The 13,919-nt window shown below is 41.4% G+C and overlaps 2 protein-coding genes across 2 annotated transcripts in view; one reads left to right on the forward strand and one right to left on the reverse strand.

Moving 5' to 3' along the window:
• Positions 1 to 13,919, forward strand: part of LOC143416820 (protein NLRC3-like) — a 78,086-nt gene that overhangs the window by 45,957 nt on the left and 18,210 nt on the right. The window lies entirely within an intron of this gene.
• On the reverse strand, positions 311 to 2,516 carry LOC112431486 (mitogen-activated protein kinase kinase kinase kinase 2). Its single transcript, XM_024800094.2, has 6 exons — positions 2,416 to 2,516; positions 2,213 to 2,336; positions 1,995 to 2,053; positions 1,807 to 1,910; positions 434 to 571; positions 311 to 345 (listed from the first exon to the last, which is right to left on the reverse strand). The coding sequence occupies exons 1-5, from the start codon at positions 2,441 to 2,443 to the stop codon at positions 521 to 523; spliced, it is 366 nt and encodes a 121-aa protein (XP_024655862.1). The 5' UTR covers positions 2,444 to 2,516; the 3' UTR covers positions 311 to 345; positions 434 to 520.

Consider the following 13,919-nt stretch of genomic DNA (forward strand, 5'->3'; position numbering starts at 1 on the left):
TAAAAGATTCAAAATCCTCACATAAAAGGTTTTGAATAATCAGCCCCTGTCTTATCTTAATGACCTTATAGTACCATATCACCCCATTAGAGCACTTCGTTCCAAGTATTTAAAAGTAAAATGGGAGCCAGACCCTTCGGTTTCCAGGCCCCTCTTGGTAAATGGTAAATGGACCGGTTCTTATATAGTGGTTTTCTACTCTGAGCACTCAAAGCTTGCCTCATTCACCCGTTCACACCCATTCATACTCTGACGGATGCACCGAAGAGCAACTTTCATGCAGGATATCTGGCATGTAGACGGGGAGTAGGGTTACCTGCACGACTCTGAGTGCTCCACTATCTCCTGATGCACAGAAAGAAGGAAGCTTGTTGCAACAAGTTGAAGCTTGAAGCTTCAGGAAGTCAGCAGAGACACGCAGAAACGGTCCTACCTGGCACTGGAACAGGAGCGCCGTTCAGCTCTATAATATCAAACCTGAGCTGTTGGCCGGTTGGTGGTTTATCATTACTACAGTCTCTCACTCCAACACACAGCTGAGAAGAGAATCTGGGAGTCTGATGGCGAGTTGCTGTGAAACAGTCACCAAGGAAAACAAAAAAAACTAAATAAATTCTCATGGATGGTTAAGTGATGCTTGTTAAACCTGAGCTGAACCTGTTCATACAACCGTCAAAAACAGCACAACAGAATTCTTGTATGATTATTAAATCTTGAGATTAAAGATAAACCGATGCCATCCACCCATCCATCCATCCATCCATCCACCCACCCATCCACCCATCCATCCATCCATCCATCCATCCATCCACCCGTCCATCCGTCCAGCCGTCCGTCCATCCATCCATCCATCCATCCATCCATCCATCCATCCATCCATCCATCCATCCATCCATCCATCCATCCACCCGTCCATCTGTTCGTCCAAACATCCATCCATCCATCCATCCATCCATCCATCCATCCATGCATCCATCCGTCCATCCATCCATCCATCCATCCACCCGTCCATCCATCCATCCATCCATCCATCCATCCATCCATGCATCCATCCGTCCATCCATCCATCCATCCATCCATCCACCCGTCCATCCATCCATCCACCCGTCCATCCATCCATCCATCCATCCATCCATCCAGCCGTCCATCCATCCATCCACCCGTCCATCCATCCATCCATCCACCCGTCGATCCATCCTTCCATCCATCCATCCATCCATCCATCCATCCATCCATCCATCCATCCATCCATCCCCTAACTGCACGTCTTTGGACTGATGCCACTTTTCCATAATGTTGTGGCACAGGCGTGTTTCTCCAAGCAGCACTGTGTTAGGACTGCAGACAGGCTTAACACAGAGCTCTGTTCTCACAGTACATACATTATCGTTATGAAATGTGCGAGACATTCACAAAAAAACTGTCAATTATCTGTGCTATGTGATCTAATGGTGCATGCTGGCGTTGAACTGTGTGCTGATAACACTGTTCCTGCAGCACAGAAAACACATGGTAACCATTCAGTTACACGAGCTTGGACCCAGAGAAGGTGCTGTTGGTGTTTTTGGACGGCGTTTATACAACGTTTCTTTTATTTAGTCTCTAAAATCTTGTTGGGCTTGAATAAAAAGTATGCATATGTTATTAAAAAAAATCAATTACATTCTTCAGCTTCAGATTTTGATATGCTGTCTGTCTACTTTTATGTAATCCAGGTCTAATGGCTGGTTTGCATTGTGGAAATCGGGGTAGAGTTAGAAAGGAAGACATTTATTCAGGTGGCAAGTTCGACATATCTGTACAAACCTTTAGATGCATGAACTTTTGAAGAGGCTCATACCACAAGAGTAAAACCAGGCCAGATGGGACAGCCCCGCACAGATATGTACTATCTGTGTATGGGTTTCTTGCTGAAACAGAGAGAGCAGGACTAAGTGTCTGCAGTTGTTCTCCGTGAACAAACAGACTGACCAGAGTAACTCGGCATTGCTTACCTACACTGCACCTCCTACAACCTTTAGTGTCAGGAATCTTTACAGATATGGTAAACTTTCTGTGGCCAACAGAGAATATCCAGGTCAGAACAAGCAGACAAAATTGGGTTTACAGTATCCTCCTTCCTCAAAATCAAGTGGTAGCATCATACATGACATTATTAACACTGCTGCACCTACAGCTCCTGTTTCCCTGCATCTGTGATGGCGTGTCGTACCTGAGACTGATCCGCTCAGTGAGGCGGTTGGTGCTGAGCGACAGGCTGCTGTGTTTCTTGTGCAGATGTCCTTTCTGTTCAAACAGAGCTGGCAGGCTGTGCGAGTAAAGCTGGGCCGACTTGCCTGCAGGATGGAGCCTTTTTAGAGCAGCATATTATCGAGTGGACACAATGTTCTCCGTTTGTGTCACGCTGTTTGTTACCTGATACGGACATCAGCACATTGTTCATAACATATAGCCATATACATCGCTGAGGGAGGAGCTGTGGGGAAAAGACAAGCAGTTCACTGAGACTTCAAACATCCAGCTTCAGTCATCAGACTGTTCCAGAAACATTATTTCCTGGTTTTCAGTGCTCCTCCTTTCATCAGGAGCTGCACTCCTTACTCAGGTTTTTCAGGGTGATGCGATTAATGACTTGCACCTTTTTGTTATTACTTGCATTTTTACACAATGCTCTTCTACTCTGACTGACACTTTCAACTACCAGCTTGACCGCGCATCACTCTTTTCTACCTCAAAACGACCAGTTACACATGTCTGCATGAATTCTGCACGCACGTTTTTCACTACAAGCTGCACACAAACACGTGTGCACATCCATGATTTACTCCAAACCTAACTTAACCTTCGGCGCTTTTTAACTTTCAACCCCTTCAGTGGAAACATTGGGAGAAGTTTGCCAGTGTGGTATTATAATATTATTTTATGCCACGTTAGACCCCTAATTGAAGATTGTGAATTATTATGTAGTTTTAGTTTGCATTATTCTCCTGAATTAGAAGAAGGTGATAACTATTGCATTTGTTAAACTGATTTGCATTACATTAGACTGCTGATTTATTGTGAATGAATGATATTGTTTCATGATGCATTATACTGCTGAGTTATAAGAAATACTGTTCGCAGAAAGTCATCACCTTATTTGTCTGATTAGAAGAGAACAGAACATGCTGGAGTTTTCTGCCCCATCTCAGCAGGAGCAGATAAACAGGGAGCCAAGGTCGTAGCTTAGGCGCCGTGTGAGAGAAAGCATGTGAATGTTTAGGCTTTTATGATAAGGTGGGGGCCACTAGAGGCTATAAGAGTTTGATCAATGCTCCACCATTTTGAGATCTGATGCTGTCTACGTACGGTGTCCATCTCCCACGCGTGTGATCATTAAAATCATCGTTTGACTCAACCCGGTCGGACCAGTGTTGTTATTGTGGTTTTTCCTCTTGTATCCATCCCCAATATTTGAATCCGTAACACCATCAAACTCGTCGTTGGAGGGGAGAGGGAGGGGAAACAGGAGGACAAAGGATGGCGGGAACAACTGAGCTGTAGTGCTTTTTTTTTTTCAACTGTGCAATATTTGCAATATTGTTTTATATTCGACCTTTTTTGTGGGGCAAATAATATTGACACCAGTCATTTTGTGTTTTTCTGAAATTATTCTGTTATTGTGTACAAAATATTAAAAAAATTCAGCTATATATGTTGATGCATGCTTTTATTACCAGTCGCATTGATTGCTGTAACGCCCTGCTCTCTGGTCTCCCCAAAAAGAATATATCACCCTTACAACTTTTACAAAACTGCAGCTCGTGTGCTGACGAAGACCAGAGGGTGGGCCCACAGTACACCGGTTTTAGAATCGCTGCATTGGCTCCCCGTGTATTTCAGGATCGATTTTAAAGTTCTTTTATTGGTTTTTAAATGTCTTAATGGTCTGCTTCTCTCAATGACTATCGCCCTGTAGCCCTCACCTCAGTAGTGATGAAGTGCTTTGAACGCCTGGTCAGAGACTTCATCATTTCTTCACTACCAGACACACTGGACCCACTACAGTTCGCTTACCGTCCAAATCGTTCCACAGACGATGCCATCTCTCATCTCCTCCACACATCACTCACTCACTTGGACACTAGAAGGGGGAATTATGTTAAAATGCTCTTCATAGACTACAGCTCTGCATTTAATACCATAATTCCCTCCACACTCACCACCAAGCTGGAGCATCTGGGACTCAGCTCATCTATGTGTCAGTGGATCTCCAACTTCCTAACTGGCAGACCACAGGCAGTAAGGATGCCTCACATGTCTCAGCCTCCACCACTCTCAGCACTGGAGCCCCCCAGGGGTGTGTTCTGAGCCCCCTGCTGTACTCTCTGTACACATATGACTGTGTGGCCACTACCAGCTCCACCACCATCATCAAGTTTGCTGACGACACCGTCGTGGTGGGCCTGATCTCTGATAACAACGAGACGGCCTACCTGAAGGAGATTAGGAATCTGGAGAACTGGTGCCAGAGGAACAACCTCCTTCTAAACGTCAGTAAGACAAAGGAGCTGATAGTGGACTTCAGCACTAAGCAGGAGAGGAACTACCAGACCCCCGTCATCAATGAGTGCCCAGTGGAGAGAGTGGACAGCTTCAAATACCTCGGAGTTCACATCACGCAGGACCTGTCATGGTCCTGTCACATCAACACCGTGGTGAAAAGGCCCGACAGCGTCTCTACCACCTCAGACGCTTGAGAGACTTCCAACTGCCCTCCAAGGTGCTCAGGAACTTTTACTCGTGCACCATAGAGAGCATCCTGACGGGAAACATCTTAACCTGGTTCGGGAACAGCACCATGCAGGACAGACGAGCTCTACAGAGGGTTGTGCGGTCAGCTGAGCGCACCATCCGCTCCGAGCTCCCTGACCTGCACTCAATCTACAGCAGGCGGTGCTGGACCAAGGCCAGGAAGATCGTGAAGGACCTCAGCCATCCCAACAACAGACTGTTCTCTCTGCTGAGGTCAGGAAAGCGATTCCGCTCCCTGAAGACCAACACAGAGAGACTGAGGAGGAGCTTCTTCCCGCAGGCGATACGGTCTCTCAATCACACCACCACACAGTACTGACCCACACATATGGTTCTTACACACACACTGGACTTTCTGGACATTGTTTTCACTTCATCACTTAAATCACTTTAAGCATATTTGCACTGCACAAGACATAATGTGGATTGCACAACACTGGTCACTATATTCTTCATTTCCAGTTAATACTTGTACAGCTGCTGTTATTGTGTATATATTTATTTATTTATATTTCTTCATACATTCTTATATAGTTCTATATTGTGTATTTTGTTGTACAGTTATTTTATTTTCAACTTTAATTTATATATTTTATCTTATTCTCCCAGTTAAATTTACCCTTCATTCTAATTTGTGTTGTACAGTTATTTCATTTTTAACCTTAATTTATATCTTATTCCCTCCTAGTTAAATTTACCCTTTTTAATTTTTCCTATTTATTTCCTATTTATTTCCTTTTTTTTTTTTCTTTAGGTCACGAGCAGTTGTCCAAGCATTTCACTGCATATCGTGCTGTGTATGACTGTGTACGTGACAAATAAAATTTGAATTTGAATTTGATTTGGGCCGTCTTATCTCTCAGATCTGCTTTTACCATATGAACCCTCGCGGACCTTGAGGTCCTCTGGTACTGGCCTTTTGACTGTTCCCAAAGACAGCACACATACTCACGGAGAGGCAGCTTTTCAGTGGTATGGTCCTCGTCTGTGGAACAGCCTGCCGGAGGAGCTCAGGGCCGCAGAGAACGTACATGTTTTTAAGAACAGGCTCAAGACCACCTTTTTAATTTATCTTTCACCTAATGTTTATTTATTTTATGCTTATTTATTCTATCCTGTTATTCTATTTATTAATTTAGGTTTTACCTAATATTTATTGATTTTATTCTTACTCATTTTTTATCTTCTTACTATTTCTATTGTATCCCGTTCTTATTTACTTTATCTTTTTACCCTGTATATATCCTATTGTGTCATATCTCCAGTGTTTCCTCGGAGGGGGCTCTCTGCACCGGGGCTGTGATCGACCGTGGCTGCTGGGGCTCTGGGGGTCCTCTCAGCCTGGCTGGGGGGGGGGGATATGGGTGCATTCATGATTGTTTATGTTAATGAGAGTGTGGGGGGTTAGTTGGAGGGCGGGGTGGGGTGCTTTTAACCATGTAAAGCACTTTGTGCTACTTTTTTTGTATGAAAAGTGCTTTATAAATAAAGATTGATTGATTGATTAATTTCCCAGCTTTGGTCATTATATACAGTATTTTGGAGACAGAGAGTTACAGACTCTCTCCCAGACCACGGACTCATAATACAAGTCAGAGCTTTATAAAAAAAAAAAGTTGTGTTTTCTAAATTGGAGTTCAAGTTATTTGTACTTCCAATAGTGTTAACATACTACACAGGTCATGAACAAGATTTCTTTTACATTTTCATTGTAAATGGGCTGAAGCAGTTAATTAAAAGTAGTCTAACATAAATGTAAACGCTGTAATTTGATTATTTTAATAAACCATGAAACTTGGATGGATTCGATGCCGGCGTGACCACAGTGCACACGTCTGCTGTCGCTCACAGTGGTCCAAGGAACCGCTCAGGGAGTTTGTGTGTTCGCTCAGACACCTGAAAAATTAGAGGGAACATTGGGCCTATGACATTCAATACCCAGTTATTAAAATGTTAAGTGTAAATCATCCGCAGCCCACAATAGCAGCTGAATTTACTACGATTTCAGATCTTTTTACACGTCAATAAGAAACCACCGATGTGTAAAACAGGCTGACAACAGAATGACGTAAACCACACTGCTGCAACTGTGCAGCTCTCAGGTTTTATCTATTGTTTCTCTGTGTGGCCAGCAGGGGGAGGTGTTTTTTGTTTGTTTTTTTAATATTAATGAAAACATTTTTCATGAAAGTTGCAAATTTGTTATCTGTTTTTATGACATTTTTCACTGTGGATTACAACAACATCAACATTAGAAAATGAAATACATTTATAGTAGGTGATCATTAATCACTATTATTGGCACTATTAAAGGGCCCCAAAAATCAAACTTTGCTTAGGGCACCACGGAGGGCCAACCCTTTTTACACTTCAACGATTGTACACAAAATACAATCATCCATCCTTCTATCTATTTATTTTTGTCCACTTATATAATTCAGCATCACAGGGAAGCTGGATCCCAGTTGTTTTTCACAGAGGGCCAAGCAGTGGAGGGAGCTGCCGACCTCCTAGCAATACATGTAAAAGCTTTATTTTATGCTGACTCTGGTCATCTTTATCTATCATAAAAATTTGCTTCACGATCTGAAACACGTAAGTGTGGCAAATATGCAAATAGCTAAGAAATCAGGATGGGGTAAATGGTTTCTCACTGCACTTCTGTTAGGCGACTGAATGAAAACACAAAGTCAGCAGTCTGGCTATGAATGTCTTTAATGTTTCCAAGATCAGAATCACATCAGGGTGTACAACCTCACCCCTGGCGCCGTTGCCCACCTCTCAATTTTAAATACACGTAGACATTGAGGGCTACCAGGAGGGGCTATGCGCTTACCTGCTGCTGAGTAATTGCATATGAGAGCATGAGGGTGGGAATGGATGTTTGTATCTGTGTGTGCCTGTTTGTCTGTGTCCATATGTCAGGTCGGGTATCAGACGCCACCTCTCTGGGGACATCTCAGGCCCTCCAAGGTATGGAGGCCTATCTCCCCCCACCACTCCCCCTGCCAGTGGCAGACGCCTTCAGACATCGGTGCATTGGTGGTTCTTTGTGTCTGGGGATGGGCGTCCAGGTACTGCTTGTCGGGGCCTGGAGCCTGGGGCTCGCTCGGGCTCCTTCAGGGTGCGGTGCCTTTGGCCTCTCAGCCTGGGGCTCGGTCACTCTGGCACAGCTGGCTGCCGGCGGAGCTCACGGGCACGTCACGTTTAAATCATGCTTTTTATCCGTTTTTGTTTTTTAATGTTCTGTAAAGAACTTGGGATCACCTTGTTGTTGAATTGTGCGATATAAATAAACTTGCCTTGCATTTTGGCTGCTACCTCAAAGCACACTGTGCGCTGTCGATCTTACGTGCTGCACAATAATATTCAATATTTAGTATTTACAGTTATATTCACATAGATCATCGCGGTGATGTTGTTTATTATATTGCTCTCTTTTGTTTGCTTGTTTTCTCTTTTTTCTTTCTCAACAGGTGATCCAGGTGATTGATAGATGGATTTTTTGTCTGTCTGTTTTGTTGGCTTGGACAACTTCCTACCAGACCCGTGGAAGTGGAAGCTTCAGTGAAGAAAGATTCCTGCTCCCAGCCGTTCATTGGCTCAGCATTTTAAACCCCTAAAGGGTCACCTGGCCTGTAAATAAACAGGGCCAATAAAAAAAATCACAAGAATAATACAAAACTTTCAGCCAGTTTATCTTAATACATTAACTTATTCTTGTGTACACAGTAATTCATAAATAAATAATGTATATTATCAATAAAGATTGATCTAAACAGTTTAACTGCTATGTGCAGATAAAGGTTGCATAGCTTTGAAACATTTGCTATCCAGCAAATATCAGTCAAACTCAACACAAAGGAAACACAACAATGGTTCAAATTGTTTGGACCGGTGATCCAAATCAACTGGCGTTGGTCAAACAGATGTGTGGTAGACTTACTTTGAAGGAGCTGCTACCGACAAACCAGCAAATAAACACCAAATATTTCATCTGTGACATTTGTGAGGTTTCCTCAAACACACTCCGTCAGTCTTGTTGCTGTTGAATGACAAACTATTTAAAAATGTCGCGGGTTTACCTGGTCATATTCTCATTCACGGGGCGATCGCCAAAACAAAAGCAAACCATTAACACCACGCCGATGCTGTTCACAGGACAGCAAGAGTAACGATCAGGAGCATCTGGTCTTCGTTATCGTTCCCCTCGTACGTGTTATTACTGCGATTTCAGCGTTTTCGCTTCACAACTAAAGTGTGCAGTTTACTTTGTGTGCACTCAAATGGAGTAAAGTCAATTAGCGCCACCTGTGGTCAAGTGCCATAGCCTACAGCCAGATGAACTTGTGACACACATCTGAGCCACGTTTGAATTCCTGTTTCATGCACAATACATTTGTAACATTTAATTTTTTCTGTTTTTGTGTCTTGCAAATAAACCTTTAAACTGATTTGAAATGATGTTATGCATTTATTTTTGGCCCTTATCTACAGTGGCCCTGAGAGGCCAAATGGACTGCAACTTAAGAAAACACCAGCAATAAAAAAAAACGCTGCAAAAGCACAAAAAACACAACTGAAATAGGAAAAAAGAAAACACAAATACAAAAAAACGAAAACACAAATAGGAAAAAAGAAAACAGAAGTGTTTCTGGGGAGACAATAGTAATCAGTAATAAACAGAGCCAGTGTGACTAAGTGGAGCTTGTGAGAGTGAGTGGATTGAAGAAAGTGAGGGACTCAGATGTGTCAGTTGGTTTGTCTTTGTTTTTGAGTGTGGAGGAGAGTTAGATTGGGTTGGTTTTAAAGCTAAGTTAAGAATATTCTGAATTTCAATTCATTTTTATTTACATAGCACCAAATCACAACAACAGTCGCCTCAAGGCGCTTTATATTGTACAGTTTAATTTCCAAAACTTGCATATGATCTTCAGTTTGCAGCTGGACTATCACATAGCAGCTGGAGCAGTTTCACATGGAGGCCAGTCCACTGCTGCCACCTGTGGCCAAGTGCCATAGCCTACTACTAGATGAACTTGTGACAAACATCTGCAGTAGAGGCTGAGTGGCTGCTCTCACACCTGGAGCATCCAAATCGACCCACAAACACGTTGAAAGATGCAATGCCATCAATGTGGATTGTCAAGACTGAGAGACCTCTTCCCTCTGACCCCTCCCCAAACCCTCAAACCCTCCTACCCACCTCGACATACAAACTCTGTGTGGCTTCACGTGTTCTGTTGATGTTTACATGATCGAAATAACTTGAACACAAACACAAACAAACAAAGAGGAAGACCGCACCGGAAGGAAACAACTACAAGTCCCAGCATCCTCTGTGTTTAGGGAGCAGCAGTGAAAGTGAAAGTATTGAGCCTCCGTTCAGAGCAGCAGGAGGAGGAAGGTGGAGCTGAGGCAGGTGAGTGTTTACATGAATATGTTTCTTCTTATGACATAAAATAATTCCACGCTGTTCGTGTCTGTGGGTGAAATGTGAGGCCGGTCGGCTCCTCTGAGCGCTGGTTTCCTGTAAGTAGAGAGGAAGTGAGTTTAGCTGAGCCTCCGTTTAGTGTGAGAGAGCAGGAGGAGAGTGAGAGCTGTGCTGAGGCAGGGTGAGTGTTAACACCGCTCTGACATTACTGTGTCTCTGTGGCGGGAACAACAGGCTCCGTCAGTGGAGGCAAAAATAATCAGACTTTGGTTTTTCAAAGGAAACAACTTTATGTCGGAAGTTCCCGCACGCTCATTGGATAACGATGTGTCAATCTCGAGCTATTAGCCAATGAGCGTGCGGATTCACAGAAAGACCCGCCTTTATCACGGGACTTTAAAAACTACAATGGCGACAGAAACTCCGTGAGTGGAGTTCAGGGTGACGTTATGAAACTGTGAGGTTTGAGCCACTTCCTGTTCTCAGTCCCAGCGTCCTGATCACCGAGGTTTCTGTTGCTCTGATATCTGATATTGATTATATTGGTAAACAGGCTGTAGCATAAACATCAAACACAGCTGAAGCAGTTTTTGGATGGTTGGCTTCAAATGATCCGTCGGTTTGAAAAGTAAAAACAATTAAAAAAAGGTGAAGCTGATGCAGGGTGAGTGTTAACACCAGGACTTTAGAGGGAAGAAGAGTCACAGCTCAGCATGTTGTTGACGGGTTGTTGTTCAGTCGGGGGAAGACATCTGAATCATTGCAGGGGGAATGGCTTTCACAACTTTAATGAATTTACTCTGAGTACATGATATGCCATAATTATCTATGAATTTGTTATATGTTAACACATTTCCGTCATTGTCTAAAAGGTGTAAAACCGTCCAAATGCCATGATCCATCCAATCCTTATAAAAGATGGATTTTCTTTTATCGTATACATCTGTTGTTCCAAATCGAATTTGTATGTGGAGAAAAAATATGCTTGTGTATCATTTTCCAGTACTGGAGAACCTGTTTGTGAAAATTGGATAATTTAATTTGGAAATTTCAAAGTCGCACTTTATAAGAAATTCAATGCCACCCAGCTTCTCCAAAATTACTTTGGGAAAATAAAACCAAATACTGTTTGAATTATTTATGAAAGATTGCAACCATTTGAGTTTGATGGAACCATCATTGCTTCAAAATCAATCGCATTCAAACCTCCTTCTTCAAATGACTTCACTATATCATTCTTCCTAACATAATGTTGCTTGTTTCTCCAAATGTAATTGAAATTAATTTGATTTATATTATTGATTAGACTATTGGAAACATATAAACATTGTGATGGATAAATCAATCCAGAGATACCTTCTGTTTTAGTAAGCAAGACACGTCCAAAGATGGAGAGGTGTCTTTGTAGCCTGTAATCTTTTTGATTTCTGGGTAATTTGCTCAAAATGTAGATTTTCTCTATTATTTGTGTTCTTTGACATTATAATACCCAAATATTTAATGTCAGTTTTAACAGCTATGTTAAGAGAGCTACTAGGTCACAATCACGAATAGTTAATAATTCTCATTTTCTAATATTCAGGTACAAACCAGAAGCCTTTGAGAAAAGTGAAATTTCATTCATGTTCTATAAAAACTGACGATTCCTCGTCTAACATTAAAGCGTTTAGATGTTCCAAAAGGTAAAGAAGCAGAACTATTGAGTCAGAGTATAATAAAGAAATTAAATCTATGAAGTTTTGTTTACCAAAACCAAAATAGGGTAGAGCTTTTAAAATAAAAGGATGTTCGACCGTATCAAATGCCTTATAAAAGTCTAAAAAAAGAATCACACCATCATCTTCAATTAAGTGATTAGAATCCAGTAGATCTACAACCAATCTAATATTATTGGTCGTAGATTATCGATTAGTCTTTTATCTTTACCAGGTTTGGGAATAAGGGAGATAAGACCCTGTTTCATTGTCGTTGCTAACATTTCATTACTAATGATTTCAGTAATAGTTTTGAAGAAAAATTCTTTTATTTCTTTCCAGAAGAATTTATAAAAGATTGCAGTCAAGCCATCCTGACCAGGAGCTTTGTCATTTTCAGTTTGTTTAAGGCTTGATCTCAGTCATCCAGTGATATATCAGAATCACAAATTTCTCTGAATGCAGAATCGATTTTTGGAGTATAAGGTTCAATCTGATCACAAAAAGTTAATGAATCAGCAATTAAATATTTTGAGGAGAATAAATTTGAGTAAAATTTATGTTTTTCTTCCGCTACAGTCTTATGATTTGTGCATTCCTCCCCATTTATGATTAATGTATTAATAGATTTCTTTTCTTGCCTCCGTTTCTCCAAATTGTAGAAATATGAAGCACTTTTTCAGCTTCTTCTATCCATTTTGCACGAGCTCTAATGTAAGCTCCATGAGCCTTTTTCTTGTATAGATCATCTAATTGAGTAAAGACAACAGGGATTTCTTATCAGCCTCTGACATAAAATGTCTATTACAATAGTTATTTATATCGTAAAGTAATTTACTTTCAAATTCCTTCTGTTGTCTACTTTTCATTTTACTAAACGTAATTGAAAATTCTCTAACTTTAAATGAAAAAATTCCCATCTATGTATGTAATTGCCAATTGTTACGTTGTTGTAAATGTTATGGAGGAGCTCTTTAACTATCTTAACATACCCGTCATCAATTAATAGATCTGCATTTAATTTCCAGTAATCTTTTTTAAACTGCGTTTTATTTTCAGGGTTAAGTTTAAAAGTAATAATACTGTGATCTGTCAACGGGGCTGCTGAGATGGAAACATGTGAAACATCTATATAGTAAAGTCGACCCAACCACAGTATGGAATACCAGGAGTGCCATAATGAATTAATTAAATGCACCATTGAATAATAAATTAAATGTGACAATAATTAATTAAAATTTGAAATAATTAATTAAAATGGGAAATAAATAATTAAATAAATTTTTTTGACACATTTAATTAATTTATTTATTATTTCACGTTTTAATTAATTATTGCCACATTTAAATAATTATTTAATGGTGTATTTAATTAATTCATTTTGGCACAGTTGACTCCTTCAGGTCTCACCATAAATTTATTTTATGTGTCAACCTCACCCATCAAACCCAGGGGGCGGGGTTAATGCTGATCGAGTCAGAACCATTGCTTTGGCCTGGTGGCCATTGTTTTTAGAAGGCGTTACTGCACACCAACAACTGCCATGTGGAAACTAACAGAACTGAACTTTGAAAAACCCTGTTTGTGTTTGTGTGTGGGATGGACTCAAGCGCAGACAAGGCAGCTAGAATACAGTTCCGTTTTTTACTATACAACACCAGGTGCAAATATATACAAGTGAGATGGCAGGGGGAATCCAGGGCACAGGGAAATCCGGGAAAGGAGCTCTTCACACACGAGGGACTTCATAAAAAACACAGCACACCAAGGGTTCCAGGGAAACGGAATTCCTGTTTACAGACAACAAGTGATTAACCCAAAGGGTCAGCGATACGAAAAGGCAACAAGAGACTAGTACTCCGGAGCTTACTACCGAGGTTACTCAATAGTCCAGCGACGAGATGTTTCCAGCCTCTGCCTTAAGTAGTGGATGAGTTTAGGCGATGAGCCACAGATGTGTGATTAACTTCAGGTGCAAGGGCCAGGGGCGGGAGCCC

This window comes from Maylandia zebra, linkage group LG3 (assembly GCF_041146795.1).
Source record: "Maylandia zebra isolate NMK-2024a linkage group LG3, Mzebra_GT3a, whole genome shotgun sequence".
Taxonomy (NCBI): domain Eukaryota; kingdom Metazoa; phylum Chordata; class Actinopteri; order Cichliformes; family Cichlidae; genus Maylandia; species Maylandia zebra.